Source organism: Mirounga leonina, unplaced genomic scaffold (assembly GCF_011800145.1).
Source record: "Mirounga leonina isolate KUSES-001 unplaced genomic scaffold, KU_Mleo_1.0 Mir_126, whole genome shotgun sequence".
Lineage (NCBI taxonomy): Eukaryota > Metazoa > Chordata > Mammalia > Carnivora > Phocidae > Mirounga > Mirounga leonina.
This window is the reverse complement of record NW_023270314.1, coordinates 26,926,893-26,947,649: the sequence shown is the minus strand read 5'-3', so window position 1 is coordinate 26,947,649 and position 20,757 is coordinate 26,926,893. Positions and strand designations below refer to the sequence as shown.

Below are 20,757 nucleotides of genomic sequence, written 5' to 3'. Positions count from 1 at the left end.
GAGTTGAAGGGGTACTGAGAAGTGATGAAGAGGGGTGGCAGGTATCACAGGAGGTGACTTCTGAGCATGGTCTTGTGGTCATAGAAAAAAGAGAGGGCATTTTAAAGGCTCATCAGCAGAGTCCACACATTCTTATTGCAATTCATCTTCTAGGTCTCCTTAAATGGCTTTGCTCATTTATGGATCTAATGGAGCTGATTGTCATGGCTGAATTGGATGGACTCCATTAATTGACTTTTTTCAAAACCTGAGATGGTTAGTTGATTAACTTCCAAGATACTAGGTCTACCAGTTTGTCCCACGATCAGTTGCTGACAGTAGATAATTGAGACTCTAAACCCTGAAGAAAGCTTAAAAAGGCCTTTCACTTTAAAAGATGTGTTCTGAGGCAGCAGAGTGGTCTTTGTGCCCTTCGAGGAGTGGGATGTATGTGTACAGTGGAAATAGGGAAGCTTGTGAGTGGGAAATGGGACAGGAGAATGCTCCATTGTTTCTTTTGCAATAAAAGACTTGATTTCCTCTTTTTTAAGGGGGGTTCCCTTGGTAGGCTCCCACATGTCGGTTAGTTGTATATAATGCTGGAGATTACCTAAACTCTTCAGTTTGCTAATTTGACAAGATTTGGTTTCTTTTTCCAAAAAATGGACTGCAGGTTTCTCTTATTTCACTAGAGAAGGAAAGATGAAGGGCCATTGTGATTCAGTGTGTGCGGTCTAGTAAGTAGTTGTGATTGTAGTTTTTAATTATTTATTGTTTCTTGAAATAATGGATGTTCATTGTAGAAAAATGAGAAAATACAGACAAGCAAAAAGGAAAAGAAGCTAAAACGAATCCATAACCTTGCAAGCCATAGCTAACCACTGTTAATATTTTGATGTGTAAAACTCCAGATTTTCTCTATGTATATGTGTGTGTATAAAAATAGTTATTCCAAAAATTGAATATACTATGTAAACTGTTCAGTATCTTGCCTTTTCCATGACCCTGGGATCATGACCTGAGCTGTAGGCAGACGCCCAACGACTGAGCCACCCAGGCGCCCCACAAAATTATCTCTTTCTTGAGTTCGAGATCCACATACCCAGCTGTTGGATGGACATGTTCTTTTGTGTGTCTCTTGGGCCTTTCCTAAACTCAACTTCTTCAACCCACCAAACTTGGACTTCTTACTGTATTTCTCTGTCACGGAATAGCACCACCATCTGCCAGAAACCTTCTCACCCATATCCATCCAGTCACCAGATCCTGTCCAGTGTTTTTCCCAAATGTCTCTCTTAATCCGTTCACTTCTTCTTATCCCTTCTACCACTGTCTTTAATTTAGGCTACTACTAACTTGCCCAGATCACTGTGGTAGCACTGGGGTAACAGGTAGTCTCTCTGGCCTCTACCCTTGGTCCCATTCTCCTCAGGAAGAGTGAACTAACTTGCTGAACTCCACAGTCTGCGAGTGTCACTTCCCTGCTTAAGCCCTCAGTGAGCTCTGCTACCTCCCCACCGTCTACTCCATCAGTCCCGTGCTGAGACTAACAGCAACTGACAATCACCACCCTTGGTTGCAAGTCTCTGTTGTAAATTTTAGTATATAAATTACTTTTTATGCTAAAATTTGACTTTAAAATAGTTTTCTCTGAATTAAAAAAAAGATTCTTTTTTTAGAAAACAATGCTTTACCATGTCAACTCACAATATATATTTATTCCCCCAGCTTTGAGTTACTCATTCGCCTTTGAATGAACTTTTGTTCTCCTGCGTTTCCTGTTCCTTTTCACCCTGCTCTCGACCCATTCATTTGCTCCCTTTTCCTTAGTACCTAGTGTAGTTCTTGGCACTTCCACACATTTTTTCCTCTGTTAATCAGTTTATTCTTATTGCATTTGTTGCATGTGTACTTTTTGTCCTTTGTGTATACTTTTGTTTAACCTTGTGAAAAAGACATCCAGGTACATAAATAATACAAACCAGTGAACCAAGGGGAGAGAATATGGGAATTACAGCCCTGGTTCAAGCATAGGTACTAGGATGCAGAAAGGCCTTTCAGGTATCCCATCCCAGTGCCTGAACCTCGACTTCTCCCCTGAACTAGACTTTTGATTTTACATGGTTCCATATAGCAATATAGTTGAGTACCTCCTGTATCAGTTGCATTCATGTGGTCAAACTGAAACTTTGGAGAGATCATTTGTCTGCCAGCCTTGCAGCATTCCATTTTGGTCTATCCTAAATACCAGGGAAACGAGGGGTGCCTAGAAACTCGGGAATCTCTGACATGGTATGCAGCATATTGCTATGCTAGATTGGTGTGGAGACAAGCCCTACAATTTTCCACAAGAAGTCAGCTCCAAGACTGTGGGAAATCACACATAGCAAAATCCTTGGCAAGGAACTATACATTTTTTCCCCCTACTCTCTATGTGGTAATTCTATAACACTCTGTAATTAATTTTATTTTTACAGTGAACAACCACAGAGTAAGAATAATGCATAACCTATTTCTGTTTCTTGCTATTTTAGGGGACATCACACAGAAGGGATACGAAAAGAAAAGGTCAAAACTCCTGTCTCCCTACATCCCGCAGACACAAGGTAGGCAATGAGAAATGGTTTAAACCTTTTCTGTATTTTTACCCCAAAGAATGCTATCTTACAGAAGATCTGTCTTGTTGGTTCCTGTTTTTTCCCTCCCTTCCTCACCAGGGGAGAGAGAAAAACGGAAGGAAAGAAAGGAGGAAATGAATCTTAATTGAGCATCTGCTGTGTGCTAGGCACTTTTAAAATACCTAAGTCATCAAATCATTTACACAGAGCTTGGGTGGTAGCATTATGTGCATAGCTGACGTGATTCAATGGCAGAAAATTCCAGGTCATGGAAAAACTGCATCTTATTTATGCCTGAGCACAAACTGTGGTGGAGAGGAGCAAGGGCAGCAAAGATAAGAAGTGAGAAGTATTACAAGGCAACTCAAGGATTGTAGTACCTGAGGATTGGGGGGTAAGAACCCTAATAAACTTTTCTGTTGATTCCCTTATTCCTCTGCAAAGAGACTGGTGGGTTCTTTATATGTCAGAAAGTCCTGAGTCGTGTGCTTAATTCCAGAGGGCTTGCTGTAACCTTTGCCTGTGGGCAAGGCTGTCTGTCTCTAAGTCATCATATTTTTTTAAAGTTACTCAGATTTGAGGATTTCCTTTGATAGCCTATTTCTGCTTTAATCACTTTTACATAAGGAATTTTTATTTCTCCCTTGCAATCAAAGTCCCAAAGTCCCAAAAAAGGACTGTGATCTATTTTCTGTCCCAAAGTTCCTCAAGCCTGTTCTCTGTGGAGCTAATTGCTTTTATTTCTGGATTATAAATACCTTGAGAACTTTGTATTCCCCATAGTTCTAATATTAAGCCTTGCACAGGGTATATGGTCTGTAAATACTGAATGAATAATAGAATAAGAAAATGAATAATGGTGACATATCAGTATATTTCACTGAGGTCCTTGTTTTATTTCCTATATTATTCTTGGAAATTCCTCCCTACAAAAACTAGTAGGTCAGTGCAGTGACAGCCAATTTAAAATATCTTAATGAACAGACAGATGTCAAAAGGAATGGAGAAAGAAGAGGAAGAGGTAGAAATTGGGCCAGTGACAGCTAATGAAAAGCCAGCATTTGCTGAGCAAGGCATGACAGAGAAGAGGGGTACTCTGGCTGCTTAAATGTGGATCTGGCCCATACCTCTGTAGGGTCAGAGATTTACTTTAGTGACTTTGTGCAAAAGCAATTGGATCTTGGGGCGCCTTGGGTGGCTCAGTTGGTTAAGTGGCTGCCTTTGGCTCAGGTCATGATCCTCGGGTCCTGGGATCAAGCCCCACGTCCGGCTTCCTGCTCAGTGGAGAGCCTGCTTCTCCCTCTCTCTCTCTGCCTGAGGCTCTGCCTACTTGTGCTTTATCTCTCTGTGTCAAATAAATAAATAAAATCTTAAAAAAAAAAAAGGCAATTGGATCCCAAGACAATAACTCAATAAGAAATAGGGCCAAGAAATAGGACTCAATATAAAAAAGGACTGTGATCTATTTTCTGTAGCCAGGCTACATAGAAGCCAAATCATGTTCCAAAAACCAGTTTATCAGGGCGCCTAGGTGGCTTAGTCAGGTTAAGCATCTTCTGCTTCGGTTCAGGTCACGCTCCCTGGATCCTGGGATCAAGTCCTGTGTTGGGCTCCCTGCTCAGCAGGTAGTCTGTTTTTCCCTCTCCCTCTGTATCTCCTCCATACTCCTGCTCTTTCTCTCTGTCTCTCTCAAATAAATAAATAAAATCTTTTTTTCAAGATTTTATTTATTTGTGAAAGAGAGAGCATGAGAGGAGAGGAAGGGCAGAGGGAGAAGGAGAAGCAGACTCCCTGCTGAGCAGGGAGCCCGATGCAGGACTCCATCCCAGGACCCTGGGATCGTGACCTGAGCCGAAGGCAGGTGCTTAACTGACTGAGCCTCCCAGGCACCCAAATAAATAAAATCTTTAAAAAAATATAACAGTTTATCAGTTTACTGTGAGAAACCACTGAGACATACTCAAATCTGTGTGATCAGCACATTCTTGCCCATGGGTAGGCCTACAGGGGGAGCCAAATCACACATGGAAGTTTGTTCAGTGAGTACGAATCAGACATTTAATTGCAGTAGGCCAACAGAATGGAACATAGCCTTGTCACAGTAGGAAGGGTCTTGCAGATGACTTCATGGGGAAAATGGGAGCCATTTGAGGGTAGCTCCTTCAGCTTCCTACTACCAAACTGCAGACTTGCCACATCTGTGCCCATCATGTTTACCTCCTTCCTTCTGGTTAGAAGGTAATCTGTTCCCCTTATCCAAGGTCAGTCATTCCACTTGTGCTTTGATCCCATTCCCTCTTCCGTTTTCAGAAACTTTATATTATCATCCAGTGACACCAAGGACAGGGCAGTGGAAGTGGGCTGCCCCTGATATAGGCAATAAGGGGTGCAGTATCTGTTAACAATTAAAAAAGCAATAATAGGAGGCGCCTGGGTGGCTCAGTCTGTTAAACGTCTGTCTTCGGCTCAGGTCATGATCCCCAGGGTCCTGGGATGGAGCCCCACATAGGGCTCCCTGCTCAGTAGGGAGCCTGCACATCCCTCTCCCTCTGTTGCTCCCCCTGCTTGTGTGCTCTCTCTCTCTCCCTGTCAAATAATAAATAAAATCTTAAAAAAAAAAAAAGGCAATAATAAAGCCAACAAAAAGTTGGTCTGTTTTTTATTATTATCCTGTCTAGCAGTTCCAAAGATTGTAAGTAATAAGATGTTCCCCCTGCTGATGCAGACAGCTGCCCCGTCCCTTAAAAGTGCCATTGCTGTTGCTGTCAGCTCCTGTCTCTCGTATACTCACTCTGTCCCTCTCAGCCAGATTCTTCCACAGCAGTCCATCATGCTTGTTACTGTTCTGTTAAAAAAAATCCTCCCTTGTCAGCCTCTTCCATCTTCACCCTCTTTGCTTCCCCTTTATGATCCAACTGCTCTGAGCTGTCTGTATTTACTGTCTCTATTTTCTCAACTCCTGCTCACTTCTCAGCCCGTTCCAGACCCTTCTAGAACTATTTTAAGTGACAGCACAGAGGTTGTCACTCTACCTCTTGAAACACTCCTTTTGAAACTCTCTCTTCATTTTCTTACACTCCTCTTTCTATTGCTCCTAGTCATCCTTGCAGGCTCATTCTCCTCTGTTAAGTGTTGAGGTTCTCAAGGCAAGGCCCCAAGCCCTCTTGATGTCTCACTGTCTAGCAGTAACTCACAGATTGCAGCCTGCATCACAATCACTGGAGGGCTTGTCAGTATACAAATTGAAGGACCCCATTCTCAGGGTTTCTGATTCAAGAAGTCCAGGGTGGGGCCTGGGAATTTGCATTTCTGTTGAGGCGATGTTGAGGTTGTTGATCCAGACAAATGCTCTATCGCCCTACAGCATTTCAGTCATACCTGTGGCTTTAATTATCATTTAAATACAGGTAACTCCAAAATACTGTTATCTTCACCTCAAATCTGCCCTAAGCTCCTGACCCATAGATCCAACTGCATACTTAACATTTCTCTTTATATAATTTTAAGGAGCCTCTTTTTCAACATATCCATACACCATCCCTACCACCACTACCAACACGCACACATGCAAAACAAAAAAACAAAATCCAACTACAGTGACATCCAGCCTGCTCTTGTGCTTTTCTTCTAGTTTTCTCCTTCTGAGTAAATTGAACCCACGTCTGAAAACCCAACAAGTTAGACACTTAAAAATCATCCTTTGCATGTCCTTCATTGCCCATCTCTTTTCTGTCACCAAGTTTTATCAGTTTTCTGTTTCTTCATTTTTGGCAAGTTTAATTTTTTTCTAGGAAATCTGTTTTGTATACATTTTCAGATTTACTAAGTTATTTGCAATGTTCTCTTAATTTTTAAAGCCTCTGCTTGTTTACATTGTCTACTTGTATCTCTTTTTTCTCTTGATGAGTCCTCCCAGAAGTTTGTCTTATCAAAGAATAAGCTTTTGATTTTGTTGAACTTTTTTTTTTTTTTTGAAGATTATTTATTTCTTTGATGGAGAGAGAGCATAGGAAGGGGAGGGGCAGAGGGAGAGGGAGGGAGAGTCTCAAGCAGACTCTGCATTCAGTGTGGAGCCGGATGCGGGGCTTGATGTGGGGCTTGATTGATGATACTGAGATCATGGCCTGAGCTGAAACCAGTGTCCGAAGCCCAACCGACTGTGCCACCCGGGCGCCCCATTTGTTGAACCTTTTTAAGTATGTCTTTTACTTTCTGGTTTATTATTTTCAGCTTCTACATGTATTTCCTTCCTTAAACTCTTTGTTTACTCTTTTGTATTCTTTCTAAATTTCCTGAGTTGGATGCTTAGATTTTCTTCTGCCTTCTTAATTTCACTGTGGTCAGAAAACATGCCTGTATAAAATCAAGTCTTATTTGTTAAGACGTGCCTAGTATTTGGTAAATTTCTGTAACTCATCTATTTGTGTTTTATTTGTTGAATGGATGGTTTTGGCCCATTAATTCGAAGTAGTTAATTGTGTTTTTCAGATCTTTTCTATTCTTAGTAACTTTTTGATTATTTGATCTATCATTTCTGATAGAAATGTATTAAAAAAATCTGTACCATTGGGCGCCTGGGTGGCTCAGTCGCCTTTGGCTCAGGTCATGATCCTGGAGTCCCTGGATTGAGTCCCGCATCGGGCTCCCTGCTCGGCGGGGAGTCTGCTTCTCCCTCTGACCCTCCCCCCTCTCATGTGCTCTCTCTCATTCTCTCTCTCTCAAATAAATAAATAAAAATCTTAAAAAAAAAAAAAAAGAATCTGTACCATGACCATGTGTTTATCAGTTTTCCTTGTAGTTCTGTCAAGTTTTGCTTTATATGTTTTAAAGTGATAGTACTAGGAACAAGACAAGGATGTCCACTCTCACCACTTTTAGTCAACTTAATACTGGAAGTCCTAGCCACAGCAATTGGACAACATAAAGAAATAAAAGGAATCTAATTTGGTTAGGAAGAAGTAAAACTCTCACTGCTCACAGATGACATGATACTATATATAGAAAACCCTCAAGACTCTGCCAAAAAACTATTAGAACTGATGAAGGAGTAGGATACAAAATCAATGTATACAATGTATACAAATCTGTTACATTTCTATACACTAATAATGGAGCAGCAGAAAGTGAAATTAGGAAAACAATCCCATTTATAATTGCACTAAAACTAATAAAATATCTAGGAATAAACTTAACCAAAGAAGGAAAAGACCTGTACTCTGAAAACTATAAAACACTGATGAAAGAAATTCAAGACGATATAAAGAGATGGAAAGATATTCTATGCTCATGGGCTGGAAGAAAAAATTTTGTTAAAGAATCTACAGATTTAATGCAATCCCTATTTAAAATACCAACAGCATTTTTCACAGCACTAGAAAACAATCGTAAAATTTGTATGGAACCACAAAAGACCTTGAGTAGCCAAAGCAGTCTCGAAAAAGAAAAACTGTGGAAGTATCACAGTTCAGATTTCAAGTTATATTACAAAGCGGTAGTAATTAAGACAGTAGGTACTGGCATAAAAATAGACACATAGATCAAAGGAATAGAACAGAAGACCCAGAAATAAACCCACAATTATATGGTCAATTAATCTTCAACACACGAGAACTGAAAATATAATTTGAACAAGTCTTCTTTGGAAAAAGTCTCTTCAACAGTGGTGTTGGGAAAACTGGACAGCAACATGCAAAAGAATGAAATTGGACCACTTTCTTTCACCATACATAAAAATAAATTCAAAATGGATTAAAGACCTTAAATGGGAGCTGAAACCATAAAAATCCTTGAAGAGAGCATAGACAGTAATCTCTCTGACATTGGCCATAGCAGTATTTTTCTGGATATGTCTCCTGAGGCAAGGAAAATAAAAGCAAAAATTAAACTATTGGGACTATATCAAAATAAAAAGTTTTTGCACAGTGAAGGAAACAGTCAACAAAACTAAAAGGTAACCTACTGAATGGGAGAAAGATATTTGCAAATGACATATCTGATAAAGGTTTAGTATCCAAAATATATAAAGAACTGCTACAACTCAATCCCCAAAAGCCAAATAATCCAATTAAAAATGGGCAGAAGGCATGAATACACATTTTTAAAGAAGACATCCAGCTGGCCAGCAGACACATGAAAAGATGCTCAACATCACCCATTATCAGGGAAATGCAAATCAAAACTACAGTGAGCTATCACCTCACACCTGTCAGAATGGCTAAAATCAAAAACACAGGAAACAACAGGTGTTAGAGAGGATGTGGAAAAGGGGAACCCTCTTGCATTGTTTGTAGGAATGCAGATTGGTGCAGCCATTGTGGACAACAGTATGGAGTTTCCTCAAAAAAACTAAAAATAGAACTACCCTAGGATCCAGGAATCACACTACTGGGTATTTACCCAAAATATACAAAAATACTAATTCAAAGGGATACATACACCCCTATGTTTATTGCAGCGTTATTTACAATAGCAAAACTATGGAAGCAGCCCAAGTGTCAAGCAATAGATGAATGGATAAAGAAGAGGTGGTGTATATATATACAAAGGAATATTATTCAGCCATAAAAAGAATGAAAACTTGCCATTTGCAACACCATGGATGGAGCTAGAGAGTATACTACTAAGTGAAATAAGTCTGAGAAAGAAATACCATATGATCTCACTCGTGTGGAATTTAAGAAACAAAACAAATGAGCAAAGGGAAAAAAAAAGACACACACAAAGCAAGAAACAGGCTTTGAACTATAGAGAACAAACTGATGGTTACCAGCGGGATGGTGGATGGGGGGATGGGAGAAATAAGGGATATGGATTAAAGAGCACACTTATTGTGAGGAAAAAAATAAAATGATAAAAATACAATAAAATATAAATAAATACGTTTACAAAGGTAAAAAAAAAAAAAAGTGATGTTAGGGGAGCCTGGGTGTCTCAGTCGGTTAAACGTCTGCCTTCAGCTCAGGTCATGGTCTCAGGGTCCTGGGGTCCAGCCCTGAGTCAGGCTCCCTGTTCAGCGGGGCATCTACTTCTCCCTCTCCCTCTACCTCTCCCCCTGGCTTGTGCTCTCTCATGCTCTCTCTCTCTCAAATGAATAAATAAAATCTTTAAAAAAAAGTGATGTCGGGCGCCTGGGTGGTTCAGATGGTTAAGCGTCTGCCTTCGGCTCGGGTCATGATCTCAGGGTCCTGGGATCGAGTCCCACATCGGGCTCCCTGCTCCTTGGGAGCCTGCTTCTCCCTCTGCCTCTCTCTCTCTGTCTCTAATGAATAAATAAATAAAATCTTAAAAAAAAAAAAAATCTAAAAAAAAAAACGTGATGTTACTAGGTATACACGAAGTAATAATTACTGTCTTTCTTTGTAAATTGTTCTTTTTTTTTTTTAAAGATTTTATTTATTTATTTGAGAGAGAGAGAATGAGAGAGAGCACATGAGACGGGGGAGGGTCAGAGGGAGAAGCAGACTCCCTGCCAAGCAGGGAACCCGATGCGGGACTCGATCCAGGGACTCCAGGATCATGACCTGAGCCGAAGGCAGTCGCTTAACCAACTGAGCCACCTAGGCACCCTGTAAATTGTTCCTTTTATCATGAGTAACTGTCTTTGTCCCTGTGGTGTTTTTTATCCTAAGGCTTTTTAAACAATCTAAACTGTCTAGAGTTATTAGACATCTTAATTCTCCTCCCAAACAATATAAGTACTTTTAAAATGCTTCAATATCGACTAATGTTACTCTCCATCTTACATTTTAGTATGACCTTGTTTACATACTCCCTCCATTATCAATTATTGTTATATAGCTAATGGTACTTAATATCTATTCTTTGCTCCCTATTTCTTCATACATCTCAGTCCTTCCTCTCAGTTTAATTTCCTTCTTTCTAAAGTCCATCCTATAGTATTTACGTATGTTAGTGAGGGTTTCTTAGTGGGGAGTTCTCTCTATTTGTGTTTATCACTTTACCTACCTCTGATCTTGAATCTATTCATGTCTTTACCAAAATGGGCTTGGTTGTAGGGCTGGATAATCTATATGATATAGGTTCTGTAGCAAAGAGATTACCCCTTAGAGTATTTACCCCGTATATCTCTGTAGATTTTGAAGAAACCATTTAGTGTGATTTTTTTTAAAGAACATTGGAATGCAAGTTTTAAACTTACTAAATTATATTAATGTCTGATATAGAATTAAATGAGATAAAAGTCATTTTAATGCTTTTGGTAAGAATTTTCTACACTTGATCTTAGCCAAAAGGCCGAGGAACGATTGGTAAGAATTTTCTAAATCTTCCTTTTGGAAGGATAACTTCTGAGCTCTTTCTCTTAGTTTATGGGATTTCATTCTTTTAATGGCGAGAAGCTTCACTGTGAAGGTGGTAGTGTTTAAAAGTGGCATTTTTGGGGGTGTCTGGGTGACTCCCTCGTTAAGCATCTGCCTTCGGCTCGGGCCCTGATCCCAGGGTCCTGAGATCAAGCCCTGCATCGGGCTCCCTGCTCGGCGGGGAGCCTGGTTCTCCCTCTTCTACTCCCCCTGCTGTGTTCCCTCTCTCACTGTCTCTCTCTCTGTCAAATAAATAAAATCTTTTAAAAAAAATAAGTGGCATTTTTCACTAATCTCTTTTGAAATAAAAAAATTAATACTGCTTGCAGCATTGTATTACTAGAACAGTTATGTGCACGTGCTTATCTAAAAATTCAGTGATTTTTTTTTTAAGGATTTTTATTTATTTAATTAAGTAATCTTTACAGCCAGTGTGGAGCTCGAACTCAAGACCCTGAGTTCAAGAGTCACATGCTCTACTGACTGAGCCAGCCAGGCGCCCCTAGTGAATGATTTTCTGTATGGAATTTATTTGGGGTTGAAATTATCTTGGATTGCATATTTATGTGTATTTTCGATTTCTTTCCTCAAGTGTTAAATAAATCTTTAAAATAAGACTTAAGAAATTTAACAGTGTAGCAGGAGAATGGAGATATGTGCAAGAGGACACAAGGGTTGAAGAAAATACTTAGAAATTAAGTGGTAGAAATTGAGTAAGGACAGTATTGGTTAATAATATGCATAGCCTAGGGGCGCCTGGGTGGCTTAGTCATTAAGCATCTGCCTTTGGCTCAGGTCATGATCCCAGGGTCCTGGGATCAAGCCCTGCATCGCTGAGGCCTGCTTCTCCCTCTCCCACTCCCTCTGCTTGTGTTCCCTCTCTTGCTATGTCTCTCTCTGTCAAATAAATAAATAAAATCTAAAAAATAAAAAAATAGTAATAATAATATGCATAGCCTGATCAGTGGTGTCACAGGGGTTAGGTTCTGAAGTCACTATTTGACAAAAATCTGACGTGTCAAATAACTCAAATCTCCCAACATTGGAACTGATAGTTGTTTCTTTAGTTAAACACAAACCAGATTTTTATCTGGTAAATGAAGAACCATGATGTGTGAAAAATATGCATCTTGATAAAGGTTAAAAATCATACTCAGGGACTCAAGAAGCTCACATATTGAGAGTCATGGGAGAAATGAAGCTTTGGTATGTTCACATCTTCTACTCATTCTGAGCCATGGCCTCTTTGAAAGGAATGGCTTGTAGCACATCTTTGAGTATGGAAACTACTAGGGCCTGGATATAGAGCTTCTCACACACCTCAGTTGCCAAGATGTACAGGAGGAAGGGGACAGAAATTAACTCTCTTTTGGCATGGTCCAAAGAATTGAAATTTCAAACCACATGTGTTCTTACCTCTCTATAAATTAGTCGTTCTTGCCCACTCTTAGAGTTGTAGAAAAACCGAAGGTTTTATGTAGGGAGGCAATTTCCCTCTGCTGATCCCAGGTCTCATCTTTAAGTTAAGATACTTTGGATACAAGTAACTGATATTTCAGCTATTTTTAAGGAAAGAGTTTATTCTAATGATACAGGGGTTACTGAGAAAACCTTCGGACACCACATATTTACTAAGTGCATCCAGGGTTCCAAGTACTATTGAGACACTAGGAGACAACACTGGACAAGGCTGATGAGTCTGTCTGGGGCATACCCACCCACCTCCCTTCCCCCGCTCCCCCGCCCTGACTTGTTCCCTCACTCCACTAGGGGTTTGCTCAACTAGGACTTCCACAGAGAAGCCTTCCTTGATCAGCCCTATCAAAAACCGTTCCCATTCCCATTATCTGAGCTGCATTTTTAAGAAGTTCTCTTTGACTGTCCCATTGATTATGGTTTATTTATGTGTCTTACTCTCCTACTAGACTCTTAAGGTCTTTGAAATCAGGAAAATTCTTTTTTCATTATTATTTTTATTCTTCATGTCTCCAGTTTCTAGCATTAGGGCCTGGCATATAGTAGACATTCTAGAAATGTTTGTGGAACTGAACAGAAAGGACATTTAGAATTTCCAGTATCTCTTTCAGTAAACGTCTGTGAAGATGAAAGTGTTGGGTAATGAAAGAAACAGATTACTGTACAGATTGGAGAGTGATGATCCTGGCAGCTTGTCTCCACCCTCAATAAATCTTTTAGTTTAGACGTGCTACAACTCCAAGAGACTGTGTAGAGTATTTTGGTTCTCATCTGAGATTTGGCATTTCTCTTTATTTAAGTTTTATTTTTAAATGAAATTAATGAATCTATTTTAAATAGTCAAATGGGACTACAGGGTCTGTAACAACAACAAAAATGGGCAGTGTCTTCTTCCCTACAGATGGATTCTTTCAACTCCTTTAACTGTTCCTTCTGGCATTTACCTCTGTGTTTCTAGGTAACATTTTTACCACTTTTTTTTTTTTTTTAAGATTTTATTTATTTATTTGACAGAGAGACACAGCGAGAGAGGGAACACAAGCAGGGGGAGTGGGAGAGGGAGAAGCAGGCTTCCCGCGGAGCAGGGCCCAATGCAGGGCTCGATCCCAGGACTCTGGGATCATGACCTGAGCCGAAGGCAGACGCTTAACGACTGAGCCACCCAGGCACCCCCATTTTTACCACTATTTCTGGACTTTTTTTTTTTTCAATTTGAAGCATTATTTATTTCCTACTAGAAAATATTAGAATCTTTTTCTCTTACATATTCCTCCCTCAACCACATGGACACCACATACTCCCTTTTCCCCTTTACTTTCACATCTCCCACCTCATACTTAATTGTGGGCTATATCCTTAATATGTTACTTTTGTTGTTAAATCAGCATTCAGTGCTTTTTTTTTTTTAAGATTCCGTTCATTTATTTGAGAGAGAGACCCTGTGCACAAGTGGGAGGGGCAGAGGGAGAGGGAGAAGCAGACTCCCCACTGAGCAGGGAGCCCATTGAGGGGCTCCATACCAGGATCCTGAGCTGAAGGCAGATGCTTAACTGACTCAGCCACCCAGGTGCCCCTTACATTTTTTTTTTTAAGAGTTCAGTTCTTTATTGAACAGGTTACAGAAGAGGTTTAGTCAAAAAGACCAAAGCCCATGTCATCATCAGAGTCCCTTGATTCTTTGCTTCTACTTTCTTCTCCTCAGCTGGGGCAGCCCTGGTGGAGAGAGCAGGACCTTCTGCAGGTGTAGCACCAGCTGCTGATGCAGGTCCACCAGCCCCTGCATTGCAGTTGAGGCTCCTGATGTTGACACTGGCCAGGGCCTTTCAAACAAGCCCAGCCCAAAAGGTTCAACATTTACAGCCGCTGCTTTAATGAGGGCATTGATCTTATCCTCCAGGACCATCACCTCTTTCCGTGCAGGATGAGGGCCAAGTTGTTGCAGGCGAGCTCCAAGACCAAGGCCATGTTGCGGGCGAGTGCTGAGCGGGCACTGCTGGGCATGGTGCAAGTCACCCAGTGAAGTGAGAACCTCACCCTAATGCGGTCTTTGCTTCCTCAGAAGGACTGAGCACCTTAGCAGCAGCTGAAGAAACTCAGTGCTTACGTTATTATGATTATGTAAATATTGTTCACGGCTAAGCCGTTCGCTTTACTAGGATTACATTTTTTTCAGAATTATCCATCAGTTTATTATTCTTTTTGTAGAAACAGCTCTTGGTGCTGTCTCTCTTCCTGCATGTATCTGAACTGTTTGTTTTCTTGTTCTGCTACAGGCCTTCATCATCATTCTGGTGGCATTTTGGGAAGGAGTAGGGGTAGATAGAAGTGTTCATTCTGCCGTGTTTAATCAGAATTCTTTATCCTAACATTTCTATGTAAGCGTTATTCAGAGATAATTTCTATCAAACTAAAAGACCTCAGAGACCTTAGTACTTCATTTTCTCTGTTCACGAGCAAGCTGATCATGTGGTCACCAAAACAGCCTGATCCATGTGTTCAAACTGGGAGGCTTCCCTCCTTCAGGCGGGTCTGAGAAGAGACCTACTCAGCTCTGTTTGGCAACTCTTTACCACTTAAAATTGCCCTTGAATGGGTACCTAGGTGGCTCATTTGGTTAAGCATCTGACTCTTGATTTCACCTCAGACGGTGATCTCAGTGTTCTGAGGTCAGGCTCTGTGTGAGGCTCTGCCCTGGGCATGGAGCCTGCTTAAGATTCTCTCTCTCCCTCTGCCTCCCCCTCCTCCCCCTAAAAATAAATAAATAAATTGCCTTGAAGTTCAGTAGTGGCATCTTCTTCTGGGCCCACGTCTCTTGTTTTAGGACATTACTGCAGCTTCTGTTTTTGATGCATTGGTGTAGACAATCCATTCTGTCTTCGTATATTTGATACTGTCTGCAACCTTTGTGTGTGTGTTTTTCTCCTTTGTCCTTAGCCTTTGTCCCACTCTCTTTCACTTCCTTTAATTATGCTTTTCTCCTGCTTTAGAATAGAATCTCACCTTTTCCATGTTCCTTCTTGGCCTAGGTTTGCACATTATTTTTTCCCCAATCCCTCACATACTGCCCTTTTAAGGATAAGACCTATCAGTTTATGAATTTGTTCATGTGTTGACATTCTCTAGCTTGTCCTGGTAAGACACTCTGGTGACCTAGAGGTTTTCCCCAAACTTGGATTTCTTTTGTGATTGCTGCTTATTTTGCTGGAGGGTGTTTGCTCACCGGTATTCCAGTCCGTATCCACATGCTGCCTTTGCCGGCAGCTCCACACCCCTCTCATCACTGTTCTTTCCCATTCGGTCCTGCCTTTGAGATTGTGCAAGCCTGTAGATGACTACAGAAAACCTTGTGTTGTATGCTGTCTCTCTGAAGCCTCTGATAACCCCTCTAGAAGATAGTCTGTGACCCTATTTTTCTTTCTCTCTTTTGTTTTTATTTTAATCACCCAGTGCTCATCATGACCTGTGCACTCCTTAATCCCCATCACCTATTTCACCCATCCCCCCACCCAACCCCCCTCTGGTAACCATCAGTTTACGACCCTGTTTTTTGTTTTTGTTTTTGTTTTTAAAGATTTTATTTATTTATTTGACAGAGAGAGACACAGCAAAAGAGGGAACACAAGCAGGGGGGAGTGGGAGAGGGAGAAGCAGGCTTTCCGCGGAGCAGGGAGCCCGATGCAGGACTCGATCCCAGGACCCCAGGATCATGACCTGAGCCGAAGGCAGATGCCCAATGACTGAGCCACCCAGGCACCCCACGACCCTGTTCTTCTTAATGACTGTGCATAAGTATGAAAATTGTGAAAGGTACATTTTTTTTTTTTTTTGCATAAAACTTGCCTAGCTTAGAGATACACAAATAAGCAGGCTTTTCATATTAACATTTGACCATGCCCTTTAAATTGGTATCTCTCCATTTTTGTCTTTGTTTTTCCCAGTCACTCACTATCATTGGTGGAGCTGAGGAGACAGACAAGATCTTAATTATGTTTTTTTTTTTTTTTTAAGATTTTTTTTTCTTTTTATTTATTTGAGAGAGAGAATGAGATAGAGCATGAGAGGGGGGAGGGTCAGAGGGAGAAGCAGACTCCCTGTTGAGCAGAGAGCCCGATGCGGTACTCAATCCCGGGACTCCAGGATCATGACCTGAGCTGAAGGCAGTCGCTTAACCAACTGAGCCACCCAGGCGTCCCTTAATTATGTATTTTAGCCAAAATTGTGGGTGCCTACACTGTGAGACCCAGAGCTGGTTACTGCAGGAGGTACAAGATGAGTTAAGACCAGACTCTGACCTCAAGTTATTTGTAGTAGGAGGAGTACAAGTTACAAGTAGGAGAGGTAAGACAGATATACAAATGAGGATTATAAAAGATACAGTAAACTAAGTATTGTAAGAGAGTTCTCAACAACGAACTGTGGAAATTCAAGGGATATGAACTTAAAACCAGCTATTGAAATCAGGTATGGCATTTTGGAATGTTCCAGATCATTTCCAACTATATAAATATTAAGTAGGCAGAATGTCTCTTGGTGTGTGTGGAGGGGTGGGGGTGGCATCTATTTTATTTTATCTATTCCATTTTGATTTAAAAGTTCCTTCCCGAGTGAGGATCACATCCTAATGGAAAAAACATGGAATTTTGTATTCCAGTCCCAGTTCTGTGCTTTCATTTGCTAGGTTTGGATAGTATTATAGTCTGGAGTGCACACACATTGCAGTCATCTGTTCCCACATTCCTTATCAGAAGGAAGTCCACTATCTTCCTCGGGGGGCTTCTCTGAATTGTTCAAGAACACCCTGGGATATAGCTAGAGCAGAAAAAGGTGGTCAGTGCAGTTTCCACACCGAAAAGGGAAGAGCCCCATAGTCTGCTGCTGCTTTTCAGTACCTCATGGGGGAGTTTTGAATACTGCTCCTCACCTGGTGACCAGTGGTACCAACCCACTGTTAAGCATGCTTTCTGGACAGAGGAACCCAGTCTCTACTCAGCTCAGCCAACGTAGCCGTCTTGAATTCTCAGAGCAGAGCTCTTCGTATAGTACTCTTTCAGCTCCATGCTCAGCCATTTTCCTGATGCCAGGTGGCCTGGGAAGCTCTGGGTCAGGATCTGTTCAAACACCTGCCACTTCTAACTCCCCTTTCTCTCAGAATCCACCCCTAGGAATCAGGCAGGTGGGTGGCCCCTTTTCCAGGCTCCAAATGCACACTCTTCATTCTTTCCTCCCTTTCCCCAGCCAGTGAGGTTAATCACCTATCCTTCTAAGGCAGGCTCTTAGCAAGGGAGTGGGGAGGAACACGGGATGGGACTTTAGCTCCAAAAGGAAGATTCCCCAGGTGATTTACCGGTACCCTCACCCACCCTTCTTGTACCAGGTGGGAGTGGAGGCTCCATTTATAATGATTCAAGGTGATTACTGACATTCTCTCAGTATAGAAAAATAAATCTAATCTGTGATGGGTGTCCTCCCTTAATGGTGTCTATCAGATAATGTTATTGTGAAGGTAAAATGAGATGGTGTCATGAAAGTTTAAAGAGCCATAGAAATGTTATTATCATTATTATTCTGTCATTTCCTGTTTAAATCCCTTCAAAGACCGCTCTTTTGGCTTAACATAAGTGGCCCAACCCAGCTTTTCTTCCAGCCTCATTTTTTATCGCTCCATCTCTTTCGCTGTCCCCATCAGTCTTTCTTACACTTGTCAAGGCTTTTCCTCCCTCTCTGGACTTCTACAGATACCATGCTTTTGTAGAAAGTGGCTTTTCCTTCTCTTTGCCTTACTAAAGCCTATATCAGTGTCTCCTCGTAACAGATCTTCCCTGAAATTCTAATACAAACTAAATTGCCCGTTCTGTGGGCATTCAGAGCGCCTGGTTCTTTTCCTTTCAGCCCATATGTGGTGTAAAAGATATACAGGAAGTGATGATCACTTATTTAATTTCTTTTCTGTACTCCAGCACCAAGAGCAGTGAGCATATCTGCTCTGTTTACTCTAAAACGTTGAATTATTACATTACTTGGTCCTCAGAGCCCATCCTGCTTTACTCTGTTACTCCTGCAGGTGAGAATATCTGCTAAATCATAGGCAGAGTGGAAAGATAAGAAGCTGAGGTTGGCTTTCTTCCATCTTCTTAAAGGAAATTTTGCATAGTTTTATACCAGTAAATATCAGCCTCTTTTTCAAGTCATCACTGTTACTGTGTTCAAACAATGGCATCATGGAAGTCTGTCTTTGTGAAAGAACAATAAATCATGTACATGTTGATCATTGAGAAGGGAGGCTTTGTATTGTAGAAGAAATTAAAATTTGTGTTTTTTCTTCAACTTACTAAATCTGGTAACATCATCATTAGTTAAACATAATGGCGACCCCTAGTGGATATTCTATACAACTGACCAAAATATCAGGAACCCTCAAACTAACAGTCATTGTGTAATAATCAGCAAGTTATCTTTTTCTTTGGATCTCAAGTATGTTCACACTTGAATTTACTTATTTATTTTTAAAGATTTTATTTATTAATTTGAGAAAGAGAGAATGAGAGACCGCGCCAGAGGGAAGAGGGTCAGAGGGAGAAGCAGATTCCCCACTGAGGAGGGAGCCCGATATGGGACTAGATCCCGGGACTCCAGGATCATGACCCGAGCCGAAAGCAGTCGCTTAACCAACTGAGCCACCCTGGCACCCTCACACTTGAATTTAGAAGTTTTGAAGAAGACTTGATTTGTGAGGTCCACAGCTCTTGTTCCAGCATGTACCTGAATTTACTGTTTTTTAAAATTATTTTGATTTATACATAACTCTTTCTGTAAACAAAAGAATGAAATAGTGAAGAACTACAGAGTACCTCATCATTACTTAAGGGATTTTATGTCCTGTTTGGTCCTTATAAGTGCATATAAGTAGTTTTTAACATTTACAGTTGTAATCACCTTATGGACATGATATTTTGTGTTCTTTCATCACTTGACATTATTTCATTTAGACTATTTCACAGGTCTGCTGAGGCAACATATTTTTCTTTTTTTTTGCGGTGTGTAATACCTTATTATGTTGATACATGTAGTGAATTCTATCTTTACTTTTAGTTTCTTACTATGATAGCGAAACTGTACACATCTTATTCGAAGTATAGAAATCTCTATTTTCAGGCCCCAGGTAATTCCTGAGATCTGTTGGAGTGTGAAACCCTGGGCAAGGAATGATTCATGTTTGAGCAGCATCTTGCCTGCCCTGCTGACATTGGATGTACTGTTAAATAATGCCCTGCTGTGCTCCCATGTCCCCTGACCCTCCCTCTTCTCTTTGAGGAGACTTGAGGTACATTGTTTCCTGCCCCCTTCCATGACAAATTGTTGCCCTGGCAAGTAAGCTAAGGTAGAAATAGACTTTCACGGGGCGCCTGGGTGGCTCAGTCGTTAAGCGTCTGCCTTTGGCTCAGGTCATGATCCCAGGGTCCTGGGATCGAGTCCCACATCAGGCTCCCTGCTTGGCAGGAAGCCTGCTTCTCCCTCTCCCACTCCCCCTGCTTGTGTTCCTGCTCTCGCTATCTCTCTCTCTGTCAAATAAATAAATAAAATCTTTAAAAAAAAAAAAAGACTTTCACAGTTCTTTAATCCAACTAGGACATTGTTTGCTCCCTCTCACCTCCAAATTTGTATTGATTTGTCAGTTACTTTTGGAAAAGGAGGCAACTGAGTTTAGAAGATTGAAAAATCCTGCTTGCAGAGTCCTAATTTATCTAAAGAAGCTAAAAACTGAATATTATTTCAACTTCTTTTGGTCAGTCTATGTGGTATGACCTTTGAATTAAGAAGATCTAATATCATTTTTATTTTCTTCTTTACACTTAACTATTTCCTTGATGTTCTATAATGAACATATATTTATGTTTTGAAAAAGATAACTTTTGTAAATTATAGCATCCCAGTAAAGCCTATGAAAAAATATATAAAACATTCATAATCTCATCCCCTAGAGATAATTGCTATTAACATTTTACTGTATTTGCTTCCAGTTTTTTCAATGCACATATAAAATATACTTGTATTATATTTTAAAAGATAAACTAATTCGTGGGAATAAAAATTTATAAAATTCATGTGAATTGGAGACTGATTATTTACATTCAAAAGGATTATCTACAGAGGTGCCTGGCTGGTACAGTCATGTGACTTGATCTTAGGGTCGTGAGTTCAAGCCCCATGTTGGATGTAGAGATTACTTAAAAAAAAAAGGATTATCTACAGTTCCATTATTAAACTCTCCTGTTATACTTAAAATGATTCAGTTCCAAAGAATTCATTTTACTCTTTTTCTCTTTCTTTCTTTCTTTCTTTCTTTCTTTCTTTCTTTCTTTCTTTCT

At 40.5% G+C, this 20,757-nt stretch overlaps 1 protein-coding gene and 1 pseudogene across 3 annotated transcripts in view; one reads left to right on the top strand and one right to left on the bottom strand.

Moving 5' to 3' along the window:
* The window catches only part of DIP2B (disco interacting protein 2 homolog B), a 222,372-nt gene that overhangs the window by 97,347 nt on the left and 104,268 nt on the right, over positions 1–20,757 (top strand). For all 3 annotated transcript variants that reach the window (XM_035002676.1, XM_035002678.1, XM_035002677.1), the window contains exon 2: positions 2,514–2,585. In XM_035002676.1, the coding sequence (XP_034858567.1) occupies positions 2,514–2,585 (72 nt within the window). The remainder of the gene's footprint in view (positions 1–2,513; positions 2,586–20,757) is intronic.
* On the bottom strand, positions 13,964–14,356 carry LOC118008854 (annotated as a pseudogene).